The sequence below is a fragment of the Dermacentor andersoni genome, chromosome 3 (genome assembly GCF_023375885.2).
Source record: "Dermacentor andersoni chromosome 3, qqDerAnde1_hic_scaffold, whole genome shotgun sequence".
Classification (NCBI taxonomy): domain Eukaryota; kingdom Metazoa; phylum Arthropoda; class Arachnida; order Ixodida; family Ixodidae; genus Dermacentor; species Dermacentor andersoni.
This window is the reverse complement of record NC_092816.1, coordinates 97759186-97775430: the sequence shown is the minus strand read 5'-3', so window position 1 is coordinate 97775430 and position 16245 is coordinate 97759186. Positions and strand designations below refer to the sequence as shown.

The 16245-nt window shown below is 44.9% G+C and overlaps 1 protein-coding gene across 2 annotated transcripts in view; it reads left to right on the top strand.

Moving 5' to 3' along the window:
- Positions 1-16245, top strand: part of LOC126541853 (calcium/calmodulin-dependent protein kinase kinase 1) — a 253171-nt gene that overhangs the window by 172345 nt on the left and 64581 nt on the right. For both annotated transcript variants that reach the window (XM_050188798.3, XM_055076341.2), the window contains exon 2: positions 10268-10346. In XM_050188798.3, coding sequence (XP_050044755.1) covers positions 10268-10346 — 79 coding nt within the window. The remainder of the gene's footprint in view (positions 1-10267; positions 10347-16245) is intronic.

The window sequence follows — 16245 nt, the reverse complement described above, 5'->3', positions numbered from 1 at the left end:
TAAGTGCAGTCGAAGTCGCCTGAAGAAGAGTAATTGTCAATTTATTGATGGAAACTAGCCAACGAAGTCACGAAACACACGGGTTAATAAAAGCGCTTGTTAGTGCTTTACCGTCGATGCAATTCTGCTGCATACGCCGATGAACTACCGTTCCCGCTGCAGTTTGTGCAATTTTAAATTCCCCAAGGGAGCTGCTTGGAAACGTACAAAGCTAAAGACCTAACTAACTTTTCAGTACTTTTTTATATGACTAGAGAGAGGTGCCACATGATATATTTAAAGGCAGAGCAGCGCCAGTCAAAGTAGATGAGCGCTGGCGGCAAGGCCCGGTTTAGTCGTCTGCAGCGTAAGTATAAGAAAGAATTCAGTTGAGTACAAAACTCACATGCAAGGACGGACTACGTTGTGAAACAAACACATCACTCGGCGTGTTAAGTTTGCTCAGGCAGCATCGAGGTGTGATGACTTCCCAAACGGGACGCGAACTTTTCAGCGAGAAATGGAACAAAAATGCCATATGCAGCAGCTATTAGCAATTCTCGCCCTGAACTACCTATTTTCTAAACACATTTTCAAAAACGCAAACAATATCTAAGATGCCCTCGGGCGAAAAGAATAAAGCTGTTAAAGAATCACTTCCTTGGTATCATTCCGATAAGACACAGCGTGATTTATACCCTTTACAAACAAAGCAGGGTGAAAACTTCGCAGCTCAAATGAATCGACAAGAGTTATGCATGGAGCAACTAGCAAGAGTTAAACATAGGCGAAGCCATGCATAAAATAGATGTAAAAACATGAAGTGCTTGACAGCTGGTGCGAGGATTTACCGCGCCACATGAAACCAACAATTTCAATTCTTGCAAACTTCAGTAGCTTTAACATACAACGCAATGCGCTCGTGCAGTCGTGCTGCCTAGCTAGCGCAACGCGGTAAAGAAGCGGAAAGCAATATAAGCGGCAAACAGCATTCTGAACTTTAGCGAAATGCCTTTAAACCTCATGCTGCACTGCAGACGAACTTCTTTGCTCACGCGTCTAACTATGATCGAGTGGAAAAAAACACCGACGAGACAAAGGAAAGGATGAGAACAAGAAATTTTCCTTCGAAGCGACGATCCATTTTTTCTACCGTTGCTCCCGCTGATGAGGCTTTGCCGGGAATGATTAGAACCGTATCGCCGGCACGTTATCACCGGTATTTGGGCCCCTCACCCTGCAACAATTCTTCTTCGACATTCCCTGAAGCTTTGGCCACCCCACACGTTCGAATGGTGTTGCCTATCTTGCTCTAAAAACGTGAATAAGACAGAGAAGCACGATCAACGACACAACAAACTACGGAGCGCGCCAGGCTCCTCTCCCGCGTGTTCTGCGCAAGGCCGCCACCAGTGGCGCTTCCGTCAGCGTGCACGGCACGTATGGTGTTAGGCTGCTGAGCACGAGGTCTCGGGATCGAATCCTGGCCACGGCGGCCGCATTTCGATGGGGGCGAAATGCGAAAACACCCGTGTACTTAGATTTAGGCGCACGTTAAAGAACCCCGGGTGGTCGAAATTTGCGGAGTCCTCCACTACGGCGTGCCTCATAATCAGAAAGTGGTTTTGTCACGTAAAACCCCATAATTTAAGTGAGAGGTGTCTCGAAAACTGCAAGCATTACAACCTGTCTCCGAGTCATACTTACTACATCCGTTCATTTCAGCATTTAGGCATTTAAGCCATTTGTCGTACAGCCATTCAAGCTGCGCATGAGTTCCGACAGATACGGAATCATTTTGCGAATCATTTGCACTTTGCCCGAACAACCGTGACACGTGTTATGACACTTATGTCTTCTCGCCTGATGCGCTCGCGATGTTCCCTAATGTTGCTGCGGCACGTGAAAAAGACCTGTCGGTGTGCGCGAATTTTCATAGCAGGCGCAGTAAAAAAATATTGCACCCTTAAGTATGTTGGTTTCTCTTTTTTTCTAACACCCTCTCCGTAGGAGTAAGGTAATGGGATCAAATGAAGTTTTCTTTCGCTGTGACTCATTGAGGCACGGACACGAGATGAAGGCTGTAACAGACGACACGATATCTCCACGAAATGAACTTCGATAGCTTTAACTTTCGGGCACTCGTGTCGAATACTTCGGTTTGTAACAAGTCGTCAGCATTATTACGCAGTTAATAAGTATAGTTTCCCTCAACCCGTATGTAGTCCGAGCTCGTTGTTGTGTACAATAAAATATTTACAGTGAAATGGTGCAGTAAGATGCTGCTAATTTTGAAACAAACTATCACGCGGTGGGGGGCAGGAATAAAAACAAAATTATGTGGTTTTACGTGCCCAAACCGCTATCTGTGTGCCGTAAAGCGACTAAGTGAAAAAGATAATTAGCGTAATTATGTAAACTATTAAACTGAAGCAATCTGAATTCTCGTCGAAGTAATGACCGCTTCATGGGGTAATACAGATCAAGGCTTAGGATTGTGCTGTCTGCCGCAGACAACTTAAAGCAAATTTCGCGCAGATAAAAGGAAACACTCTGCATATTCACAAGCCGATAAGAAAAAGGTGCCGAGTAAAAAAACGAAGTGCAACACAGACGGTTCTTTGCTTGAGAGTTAAGGAAAATGTAAATAAAGGAGAAAACTAAGAAAGGTACGTAGTCCAGGAAACCAGACGAAGGCATCGTTTACCTCTCCGGGATGGGGAGTTGGGGGGTACAGAAAGAACAAAACAGGGAACGGGCGAAACTACGCGTACGCAACAGCCTTGTATATCGCAACAGCAGACAGCGACTAAGGTTTACGGAGGTGTCGCTTCCACGAGATGACGCTACCATTTGCAGCGCGCATGCGCGCGGGCGTCGCGCAGTCGTCTCGTTCGCACGCCTTTCAGCTGTCAAGGAGATTTCGCGCAATTCCCGAGCTTTCTTCTTTAGCGGAGCCTGCAGACGTCCAAACTTTAATGCGGGTCTTTCACGGTGCACTTCACTCGATTTTGTATTTCGCTTTTCCTATTTCGCTTTTTTTCCCCCGCTGGTTTGCATTTCGTCGGCGCAGATGCATCTCGTCCGCGTTAGCTTTTCGGTTCGTGCGTCGCTTCTGCTTTCCGCGCTGCCTTATTACGTTCGAAGGTGCCGGCGAATATTCAGCATTTCGACGTCGCCAGCCTTAGTGACATTTTCAGTTAAAGCGATTCTCATCTCATCACCACACTCTTTTTTGGGCAACTATAAACCATTCATTCATTCATTCATTCATTCATTCATTCATTCATGCATGCATGCATTCATTCATTCATTTGAGCACGTGCAGATACCCTACGGGCCAGTATAAAAAGGTTTGTCAGCTAAAAGGATAGAGAAATAGAGGACACGGATGCAATAAATGAATAAATCTATTCAGCGATATTTCTTTGCAGTGACTGATTTTATTATTTTTCTTCTCTTTCCATCTTACAGATTCTTCCCCCTTAAATTTCTCCGCCCAGTAGTGTAGTGTAGCCAACATCGCACGTCTCTGGTTAACCTTTCCCCCCCCCCCCCCCCTCCCGTTACTTTTTCGTTCCTTCGTCAATCTTATACTGAAGAGTAAAAGGAAAACACGTCTGAATATTTCTACCAATGAGAGCAAGATATTCTACGTAAGAACATATTGCGACATGCACTGTAATTCTGGGAAAAGCGAACATCAGCGCAGAAAAGCAGGGAAGCCAAAATAGCATTCAATGCACATGAGAACAAAAATGTAAAAAAGTAATAAAAAAGCATTCAATGGCAATAAAAGCATTGTATAACATGATTATGAAAGCAGCGGAGCATATATCTCCTGTGCACTGGATACGGAAATTTGGTTAGGTCATTTTCAAAACGTAATTAGATGAACATATCTTATCGTAATAACGAAATTTACCAAGGACCGGCTGGTGAGGGCTTGGGTGCCTATATAGCAGTAGCAAATTTCGTTAAACATGAAAAATAGTGAACAAAACAAAAAATCTGATAAGAATACTGTGCGTGGAGTTTCATACCCGCCCTTTACATTTAGGAAAACTTAATTCTGAAAACTCCAATGTAGAGAAATAAGAGGAAATTTGAAAGTATATTTGGCTTTTTTACCCCCTTGGATTCGACGAGACTGTTAGCCAAAACGCACATTTTCTCCTTGTGTTTTCTTTAAATGGGTGCAGGCGGAGAAACCTGGATCATTGCGGAGGTGCGAAAGTGTTCCGCAAGTTGTCGTTGAGATCGTTTTTGTTTGTTTGTTTGTTTCGCCTGCAGCCAAGAATGTTCGTACGGCGCACGAGCATTTATTATTCTAGCGACTCACGGGTGGTTGGTTCATAGATGGAAGAGGTTTCAGTTTCTTTCATAACTAGTATACATGATTAGATAGTTATACAGAATGAGGTCCCAGAGCATGTAGCTGAAAGTACACCTTCTGTCAGAAAATATACAAATTTGTGCAAATAATTAGCACAAAACAGCGTGGTAGTAGTCGATAAGCAGAACCTTATGCAAAGTAAATGTACAAACTCCAAATACTACAAAGTCAATATCTAGCCGTACAATTAAAACAGTATTTATGGCATTCAGAACAGCTAAACCCAAGAAAGTTTATAAAGTGTACAAGTGAAAAAGAAAGCATTAAAAGAAGGAAGAACAATAGAGAAATCAGCAGGACTGAAGTGATTATATTTGTGAATAATTTCGCTTATCTAGTAGGAAAGTGAATAATGTTTTCTTGAAGAGACCTAAATGATATTCAGCTTTTTCCAAAGTTTTCATCGCGTTCTCATTCCGGCGGCAGAAGTGCCAGATCTGCAGTAATTTCTGAACAGGTGTCTGTTTGCGGAATATCTTAGCTGGAAGTGGGGCGAATAAATTTTGCAATAGAAATAATAGAAGGAGGTGGGTGTGGGGTGGCGGGGGGTGGGTGGTGTAGGACGTGTGGATTTCAAGCAGTATACATTCCTGCTTATTATTGCATTCTTTATTATTCTTGCATTCATGCCGTAAAACCTTGAGCGTCATATGTAACAATTTCTACTGGGTGTCAAGCAAGGGAGAGCCGTTTTTGCATTGCCTTAAGGGAACAGGGTAGGCAAATATATTGAAAAAAAAAATTTTGCTTGTTTTTGACGCAACTTGAAATCCGCGGCCTTTCCTGAACAAGAATCAATCGTTTGTCTCTGTGCAACTTCTCTTCGCCACAAAGAATAGACATATTCCGAAATCTATACGGTGGCGCACCACTCCCCCGTTCCTATAGCCTTCTGCCGAATGCGTCAATGGGCAGCTAAAAATGGAGATACTGCAGCTTGCAAGCTGGAGTTCTTGGGGCACGTTCAGAAAAGGATTAGTACAGGACTGCGGAAACTAAAGAAAGAAAGCAAAGGCATCAAGCTTTCAGGCGCGAAATGCATATGTGTCCACGGACGTCTGAGCGATGCCTTCCTTGACAAGCTCCGGAAATACTATGGTTTGGTCATCAGAAGAAATACAGGCAGTTTAGAGCACATGCGACGGACTGTCTGGGCCACATTTTGTCACATAGCATCAACGGGTACCAATCCATCCCACGGTTCTTGCCCGAAAGGCGCCGACACTTGGTGCAAATTTCCCAAAGCCCAGTTGAATGGCAAACCATGTGTTCATAAGGAACGCCTAGCAGCAGAAGTTCTTGAGGCTGTGAAGCCCATTTATCAGAAGCTAGCTAAGCCCGAGCTACTTGCTAATTGCCTCAATGGGCAAACGCAAAACCCCAACGAGTCTTTCGACAATGTCGCGTGGGAACTGGCTTCCAAAAATGTTTTCCTCTGATATAAAACACTCAAAATATGCACGCTTAATGCTGTGCTCGCATTTAATGATGGCAGTATAGTCCGAGTGAATGTGCCGGACTCCTTTGGAATTTCACCAGGACGCTACACAATGCAGGGGCTACGCGACATTGACATGCGTCGACACTACTTCGCTGATAGGGCTGCACAGCAGGGAACAAGACAGGCTCGGAAGGCAAGACGTCTAACCACAAAACGAAAAAGTGTTTGGGGTGACGAGTGTCTGACTGGCACCTCTTGGAACGGTTCGTCAATTTACTGTTTTTTCATTGTACTTCTGTAATAAAACCCTTTTCCATTTTAAGTGCAACTATATCAAAAACTATTGCATAATGCATTTGTTCCTTTTTCTCAGCCGCCGCAGGTGCTTAGAACATAACTTTAAGCCAGTATTTAAACCAGAGACTGGAGAATATACTGTAGCAGAATTATTGTTGTATAATAAAATACTTTTGTTTAACACGAAATTTGATGCCTAGTACTCAGTGATAATTACGTACTTATAGTAAAAAATTAACAAAAGAAGCGCACAGCAATATTAAGTGATAAATCCGCTACAGTGAAAAGAGGAATGCCTCTGATCACAACTAAATTATAGGAATTGTCGTTACTTCTGCGGTTATGGAGAAAAAGCTACATAAACATTTTCTAAAATACATGGCAGGTATAGGGCCTTCCCGCTTCCCTTAACGCTAAAAAACTTCAATTATTTCATCGTTAAAGCAAAGTTAACTTCAATGTGAATGATATAAAAGGGGAATTCCGCTGCCATGCGGACGACATTCGTCAATAGGGCCGGTAACAACTTTCGAAACAGACGGCAAAAACCCTGAAGTGGCGCTACGGCTTACTATGTGTCTGGTATTCCGTCTGACATCCCGGGAGGGAGTTTCGTAGCCCTAATCAAAAAGCAGTTTTTTCTTGTAGTCATATGGCGAACACCCAGGGTATGCTGACCGGCTAGCTCGCCTAACGTACTTACATATAGGCACCGGACGGCAGCGGATAAGCTGGTTGAATATGTACTGCGCTGCAGTTATGCGTCCTACTACTGCACTACTGTACTATGTACAACTACTATTACTGTTAAAACGTGCGCACAATGCGCAAAGAAAGCCCTGATATAGCTCAATTTCTGTCTCAAATTGGAAGAGAACTATTTGTTGCACGAAAACACAAAACTATTTGACGAAACTAGTTGTCGTGACTGCGCGCGTGTGTGTGTGTGTGTGTGTGTGTGCGTGCGTGCGTGTGTGTGTGTGTGTGTGTGTGTGTGTGGCTGTGTGTGTGTGTGGGGGGGGTGCGTGCGTGCGTGCGTGCGTGCGTGTGCGTGTGTGTGCATATGTGCAGTCGCGGTGGGGGGGCATCGCACCCGCAACCACATGATCTGCCCTCAGAACGCTCTAGCCACCTAAACGCCGTGGTGGGTTTTTAAGATTTTGCCTGCTGGAACTTCGAAAAAAGGTCAAATTGTCAATAAAACAGCTATAAGGGTGGCCATCAATAAGGGCAGGCAGGAATAATACCTGATCGCGACGTTTCTACTGCACCATCGTACCATGCGCCATTACGTCTGAACCACTATTCAGAAACGATATCTACGGCGATATTTAAGAAAAAATTTCAATGGCCGCTCGCCCATCCAGGTGGCATGCGTCGCCCCAGTTTATTTTGTAATCCGCAGGGAATTCGTCCATGTTGCGTTTCGTTCAGAACTCGTCGTTATTCAGGCGAAAAAAATATATTTTTTTTCTTTTCCCAAGGTCTCAATCTCCTTGCTAAAGCTATCAGGCGTTCGGTACGTAGATTGCGACAGGGGCCTTAGAGTGGCTCTTACGTGAAGCCCCCAGCTTCTCGGAGTAGGCGCAGTTATCGTTGAAAAAGTGCCTCGGGCAGAGGGAATGACCGAGCCCAACGGCCGGGGCCGAAGAAATGTGGCAATGGGTCGCGCTCCCAAGCGGCCGTAAAGAACGCCGCCTACTGAACACGAGACCTCCATCAGCGACCAGTCGAGAGCCACAGCACCCGTGAATGCGCGTGGCCGTCTTGCTTTCATTTCAGCACGGACTAGCTGTGCATTGCGACTACTGGCTTCTTCGCACACCTTTCTTCTTTTTTTTCTTCTCCCGCTTCTTCGGCAGCAGTATACGTGTCCAGATAATGCACCCTGCATTCGCCGTCGTATTTATCTCTGTTTCTTCCTTCGCGCAGGTGCAACTCACCTTTATTTCCTTATTACGCCACGTTGATGTCACAATGGAGGCAATGTGGTTTCACAATGGCAGGCTATGGATGAAACGAACTGAACTGTCCCGTATTTCCTGTACAATTTGATATTATTACTTCTCTAAGCTGAAAGCTTTGTTTTTCTCCACAATATTGCGGTGCTCAAGGCAAGTTCGGTACTTCTTTGATCAAGACACATTTTCCTTCCTGCAACGATCCCTCATGATCAACTAGTAGTTTTCAGACCGAGAGTTTTCGACGATAATCGTAGCTTTCATTTCTTTTGTTTATTTTATTTTGCCTTTTGTGGAAGATCGCTTGGTTGAAGTTGGATGTGGCGGAATGAGGGGGAATGCAAAATTAGGCGGAGGAGGAGGAGGAAAGAGATAAAATTAGGCGGAATGCACAAACGTTCCAATAGCGCTCTCTCTGTGCACGTTAAAGATTACCCATGCGGTAATATTTGATTCCAAGCCCTCCACTTCAACATCCCAAATTAGTAAACCCGCTCGGCAGTTTCACCATTGTCAGGTCGCGTCATTACATTTTGTCGCATTTTGTCAGAAAAACGCCACACAGTGCTTAGCTTGCAACACGCAGCTAGGTTTCCGAACAAATTGATCTCTTCCTTGCGCGGAAAATAGGAACAAATGCGGCCGTTGTTCCGCAGATCACGCTCTCCGGGAATGGTTAAGCGACACATTGCCCCTATTGGTTGTCATGCTATTGGTGATTGCGAAAGACCACGCTGTTGTATCTCACTGCCACTTGCTACTACAGAGGGAAGGTGTAATGTCACATCCTATTGCGAGATCGAAAGCTCATAACAGTGTCCGTTGGATAGTGAAATTCCTGCTGCCTATGCGAAACGTGCAGCATCACTGCAATAATGTTCTTGAATAATGTTCTGTGCTCTGGAATTCTTTGCGTCGTCTTCTACATGACGGACCGACCAGAGCATGGTATGATTACTTATCGTTTAAAATTTTTGACGAACCATTAATTTGTTCATTTAAAGGAGGGCACTTCGCGCGTATCCGTTAGCAATGAACTGTTGTTATTTACGTTACAATTTTTACAGCGAAACCATTTATGGCTGAGGTTCCGTGACATTTTCATGTGTGCGATCAAGAACTGTCATCATCAGCAATGGATGTTGCAACTGCTCGCACGTTCGTCATCGTCATCTTCCAGAGCTGGAATGCGCGAGCTGTGGGACGAACCACGAGGGGCAGTATGGGACCCATACTGCCCCTCCTGCGAAGGCGCGGACGGCACTGGCCCACTGCCAGTCGGTGCGGTGATTTCGGTCTCAAGTTCTTTGCCTCAATATATGGCGAAATGAAAACACGAATGTGTGTCACGAATGTATAGCACGAATGAAATCGGATGTGTAAAAATAAATGTGTGTGCATACCTTTCGTCGCGATGACCACCGATCAAGGCAATAAATGTGTTCGTACCTTTGTTCGAAATTCGGTGTCACCTCTTTGTCGTGTGCTACGCAGCTTCGCTGGTCATCGACCTTCACAGAGTGGTTTGACTCATGATTTTTTTACAACATTCGCATATTGGAGAACACCAAGGTTTCTCTGCCTTCCGGTGTGACTTGCGCTCTTTTCTGTTACTCAGTTCAAAAGTGGCAGCACTATAATATAGCCTAACTTCACGTGTGAAACTTTTTTCAATTCAGCTCACTACGGCGCGGCCAACCACGGCGCATTGCCATGATACAAAGCACGTGTTCTCCACACTTGGAAATATTCTTGTGCGATAGGTTCCAACGCGTCTTTCTCCATTTCACAAACAAGGATGGCGCTCATTTGTTGTACTCTACGCATCACCTGCCCGAAGCACACGATTCCCTGATTTGGTGTGAAACCATCTTAAATGACGCTAAGTGTTTTTCAAGTTCATATGTTACACTGTGAGAAGATGGCAGCTGTGCCTAAAGATAGCAAAAATTTTAGCGATTTATCCTTGAATTCCGTTTCCAACTGGTTTCTCCTGATTTCGGCTTTATCCTGCTGTCACTCATATCCTTTCTTTTCCGTCTTCACGAGGGTGTGTCTAACTCACTAGTCCTATGGTAATCTGTAGCCCAATCATAAGCAGAGGAGCCATAACAACGAAGTTTGTTGTATCATAATTCGTGAAAAACGTGTCACTTTCGCTCGCTCAACCTCTCCTTCCCCTTGTCTCTGCAGGGCCCAGTTGCTTGCGCCAGTCCTGGGGGTCATTCGGCCAACGACGAGTGCGACCACCCAAGATAGGCGATTTGCCACGGTGAGTCGGCATTCCAACAATGTGTCGAATCTGGCTGTAACGGCAGCGGGAAATAGTTTCATTGCACTGCGAGTTTGTTCCCTTCCTGTAGCCTATATTTTTTTTTCTCCCGTGTTGTGTACTGCTGACAGGAAGCAGTGCTTTACAACGAGGCGCAAAATTCTCTGAATATACCTTACACGTCCGCGTTTGTAACAGCTGCGTTCATGGAACTAGCCAAGCGGCGCGTACTTATCGCGGTACCTTTCAAACGTGCAGGCGTCCAGCGTTTCAACTGCGCTGATACTTTTTTTTTTCAATATATTGCGAAGTGCACTTATACATTATATACCACGTTGCAGCTTGAAGTATACTATTTGGGTTACGAAACACAAGTATTGATCTAGATTACTACGCACTTCAGGTTTCTTGCTACGCGCATCCTTATGTAAACGTGTGTTCGATCAGTCCGAGTTTCGCGCCACTAACATTTATGAGCTGCTGCTGCATCAAAGCTGTCGGGGCAGCGGCAGAGATTTCCGTGACGCTGCACGACATATGCCTATGCTATGGTCATTAAGCTGCCATTATGTGGCAGAGTATACAAGTGCGGCTATTCCTTTAGTTAAACAGCCTGATTTTCCCTGTACAATGCTCTGATTACTTTATTCACGTCGGTTGTATGTCAGACCTAGAGTGAATTATAAAGTCGTGTTTGCGACGATAACCAGAACGTCGAGTGAAATGCGCGTACAAAAGAAAAATTTGTTATCTCAACGTCGTTCTGGAAAATCTGCTCAAAATGTAGTACGTTTCTAACATTTTTTTTTTTCATTGACTGATCTAAAATTTAAGTTGTTTGCGTGGTTACAACAGCTGCGCTGAACCTAACACAAAAAAAAGTCCCAATTAATTTCGCCCGAAAGGCTAAGCATGGATCAAGCTAGTAGATAGCTAAACGAAGTAAGGATATTAGTTATTAGATACGGCAACCGCGCGTCCGCGCCATGAGCAGCTGCATGAGCAGAACCCGTCCCCCTCCTCCCCTATTCACCGTGATCTTCGGCTGACCCTCGCAAGGTTTAACTCGCACGTACAGAGTACGGCGCGCTGCGACGACAGAAATGCGCTTGGAGTGTCCGCACGATTGCTATTGCAATAAACACACACACACACACACACACACACACACACACACACACACACACACACACACACACACACACACACACACACACACACAAACACAAACACAAACACACACACACACACACACACACACACACACACACACACACATATATATATATATATATATATAGCGGTTGATCTTTCAACGGGTAATAATGAAGTTCAGTAATAGTAAGCTTGTACACGTGCTTCGGCCCGAGAGCACAACAATAAATGCGCCTAGAAGCTTGTTCGTTTACAGCGATTGAAGCAAGAAAAAAAAAAGCGGCGTGGGGGAGTGAAGCTGCCCAAACTATCTATTAGGCCTCAGCTTTTGCGACAATAACAGTAGTTTAGTAAAGCAATGAAGGGGGCTAGTTGGTGAACGTTCATGGTTATATTGCGCTCAGTTTTACAAACACGATATTAAGGAAGGACAGGACGTGGACGGACGTAGCGCAATATATATTGCGCTACGTCCGTCCACGTCCTGTCCTCCCTAATATCGTGTTTGTAAAGCTGAGCGCAATATAACCATGAATAACAGTAGTCTTTAGATACCTAAAGTTTTAAAGAGTTACAACAAAGAGTTTCAATGACGAACGATGACGTTCTATGATATAATACCACGGCAGAAAATTGACGTATCATCACGGTAGGTTGTCATTTTATTGCGGTAGGAATTATAACAACACGACGATGACAAAATTTCGCCGTCGTCATCGCTGTAAGACTCAGTATGAATTACAAGCACGATAAGATCGCGCCCTGCGCGTAGTATGCTGTGGGTTCGAGGGATAGCCTGCGAGAATGAGCCGAGAAGGATGGCGGTGTGATGCGCGCGGTCCTCCAGCTCGCACAATGTCGGAAGTTACGTGATTAAGGGCTCACGTAGACATGAAAGAGAGAGAAAGCGAGAGAAAAAAAAAAGATGTTTCAGAGTTAGGCTAGCACGACATCTAAATAGAGCTTGTGGAACCCGCCTCTCTTTTTGTTTTTTTGAGCAGTCTGTGAAGTGACGTTGCCGTAGCCACTCACTTTACCTACATGTGTGCAATGTTGAGAAAGACGTAGCTAGAGTAAAAATCAAGAGGCAAACATTATAATGCAGTAGTGCTATCCCGTACGTTGGTAAACGAGGAGTTGCCGGTAACGAAATCTAATATTATACGACAACCCTGATGCTGGCACATCTTGGCGCATAGTTCTGACTATATGAGCATACATTTGATTTTGTTGCTGCATTAACTACTCTGCGCTCTCCTCATTGCAACACGGCGCGTGTTAAACCAGTTATTTAAGAGAAGACCGCATTAGGGGAGCCCCCAACTTGTGTGGCAATATTACCAAGGGTCGCCTCACAGTCTAGACGGGTGATGTATATTTATTGCCAACGTTCCCTATATTACAACGCATAAATAAATCTCACAGCCATTTAGCTGACAGGCCTCCTTTCTCATAACAGAGGTACAGGAGTGAGCGACGAAAAATTTGTAATTACCATTTTATTTCGTCATTGCATTAGTATAAAATTTAGTCTTCCATTCCGTAATTATATTTCATCTATTCTTAATCACTGTCACATTATTAGCCCTACGATCGCGTGGAATCAGGCGCTTGGGGAATCGTCGTATCACGCAATTTCTAGCCGTCACAAGAATATTATTATGACATCTTTACCTTTTATGATTGAAACATACGACCGGAGAGCAAGTTTGGTAAACAGCTGCCCAAGGAGGGCGACGTGTTTTCTTCAAAGCACACCACGCCGTTGTGCTAGAGCAATTTTCGAAGCACACGTTATTCATGGATTTCTGGGCATCAAACGAAACTCAAAGCAATAAATGCTGTGAGAGAACCCAGCGACGCTCAGTGAAGGACAAATAAATATCGCAGCACTTCGTTGGCTGCTTCCTTTTAGTTGTACATATTGTTGCGTAGCTATCACAGTAGATTTCGCAGTATAGTGATTACTTATTCAAGAAGTAGGGCCAGTTGGGGAGGAAGGGGGGTTAGGCGCTTACGGGAACGTGTTGTGCAGGTGGCGGCTTGACAGAGCACTCGTGCAACGCGACTTCCCGGATATTAGCGGCCGAATCGAAATCTGCAGCTCGTTATCAGGCATCTCCTAACGCTCCCCGGCATTGCGTTCTGCATGCTTCACAGGTGCGTGTGGCACCATATTCCAGGGCGTTTGGAGCGACGGCGGCCTAAGTGCTTGTAGTTCCAGGCCAATTCCCGGTCAGTTCAAGATTTTTAAGCACCTCAGTTTACTGATGGAGACACAGGCCAATCTGGCACAGTCGTTCAGCCAAAATTAACGGGTCCACGCTTCTGCCAATATAAACTTTGTCGCGTCTGGGTCCCGTCAGTTTGACATTCTTTTGAGCAAACTACTCGGTAATGTGTTTCAATCTGCCCTGCCTTACTCAGCTGTTTTTGTTTAGTTTGTTTATTTTTCAAGTGACAAAATTAAAACTTTTCTTTTGTACTGAACGCTTCTTGTTTTATTCGTAGAGTGAGCGGCGCAGGTATCTTTTCGTGCTTGCCAATAAAGGTTCATTTTATACACGGAGCTGGGGGTGTCATCAATAACAGACGTCAGGATTTAGCAGTCGCGAATTTTAAGAGCGCAGAAAGTAGCTCTAATAGCCTGCACCGAGCAACCTATTCTGCAGGTGGAACAAACTGTCACCGTTATTATTGTTCTAGGGTTCGACTGCTGGGATGATCGTTGTACGCTGACAGAGCGTTGCTGCTGAGCATTTTTCGCATACTATACCGCGATGAACGTCAAGTTAAATTGATGTACTGCATTTTTTTTCTTTTCTTTTTTTGGACTCTGACAAATGCCCACGGTTTTCCTTCGGTCTCGTCTCGTGCACGATCGAGGTGCCACGCCTGGAACGCCGCTGGCACGCTCCTCATTACGTCAGCTTTTCTGAGACGCTTTCAGCGAGACGCTGAACTTGGCGCTCGATTTCACTGCTTCGCCTTCGGGCGAAACTGGCAATTTTTTTTTCTCTACGCACGGGTTAATGGAACGCGTTCGCCTTTCCCTGAAAGGCACAGCACTTCGTGCGCCAATAATACATTTTGGGACAGAACGACTGCGAAACATACATCTCGCTTAAATAACCTCATATCACAACTGCCTCTCCGAGTGGAACGGCAGCTATTGTTGGAACTTTATAGGCCAGCGTCCGGGATCGCGTACAAGAGCGTGATCCTCTTTGAATACGTTTTAGACCATCAACTTTTTCGTTTATTTTATTAGTTAATCTATGAAAGTTATAGTGTGAAGTTAGGCAAGGCGGGGAGGCTAACCAGGTGCACGACAAATTCGCTACCCTTCACTGGGAGAGGGGAATATAGGGGAGGGGGCAAGAAAGAAAGAAGCTGACAGAAAGAGCGCTTCTCGCGGGCACACTTGGGGGTGTGCAAAAAGTGTACAAACGTCCGTGAGACCTGTGGAATTCAGTTACTGTGGTGTTGCCGTCGTTGCTTTCGACGTAAATTGATTTCAATGCAACGTGCCAGGCAGGGAGATTGCGTGCAGACATGCGAGGCGCCAGCACTCTCCCTTAAATATAAAAGAAGGAAGAGGCGGCAGGTTATATTTGCAAGCCTTCTTCTGGCTTCCAGGAGTTTTCAAGCTTGTTCAACAACGACGTTACTTGTACATAGAAGTGCGTGCATTATTGATGATTCGCAGGGAGTCTCAAATATAGGAAGTATGTATGAAGTCATACAACATGAAAGGTTTTCCGAAGGCTTCGAGGGAGGAAGAGGACGGAAAAGAACTTTTTAGGAAGTACGAACGGTCGTTCGCGCAACTAAAAGTACCCGCCGTTGGCGACTTCCTTTTCTTAGGTTTATATTGGTACATCCCCAATGTATTGGCGTCCTCTTCCTTTTTTTACACCTTAAATGCATCAGAGCTTCTTTCGACGCCCCCTCGAAATTTACACTTGCTGCTTATGTGCTAACCCGTGGTATTCGCGCTTGGCCCGCCCACGTGCTGAAATGTACTGCCCCCGTTCACTGTCTTTATGGGCGTTTCTCGACATCTGTTGATTTGTAGATAGTTTACGCCGGCGCATATTTTGCAGTTTATTGGCACTCGGTCAATAGTTGGTCATTTGATGCGCCGCAAATACTTGAGAATAAGAAATGCATAGCGCACGACCACAAAAACGTATACGATCAAGTGATGCGGAAAGTTGTTCAGGGAAACTAGCCCCCCAAAAAAGAAAGAAACGCGCGCAAAGGTAGGGGAAACGAACATTACGGCGGTTTTCTGTCCGTCTTTGTAAACATTATTGCCCTGTTTTGTTTTATTGGCTATGCAAGATGAATTGGCCAACAGTTTGTTTTCTTAATGTGCTAAGAATTTCTTCTTAGTGCTGTTTCTTTAGCTGTTGTCGCTCCTTGAATTCACGCTGATCCACGGGCGTCCTAACTCTCCCTTGGCTACCGATAGCGGTGCTGCAACAACAATGAAATCAGTTGCTAGGCTGATTCTTTTATTTACGAAAGGCTACTGACGTCATTCCCCACGTCGCAAGTTGTCGTCGCCGGGGCAGTTTGCGCAACAGTAATATTTACCAGTAAATTTATGCATGGAGTGCTACGCGCTTCCCATTGGTAGAAAGAGCGCCTTATCATCAATTATCATCAAGTTGTGTGCTTGTCCTTTATTGAAACAAATACTGTGCTGTATGTCGTATGCGAGGTACCAAAGAATGTA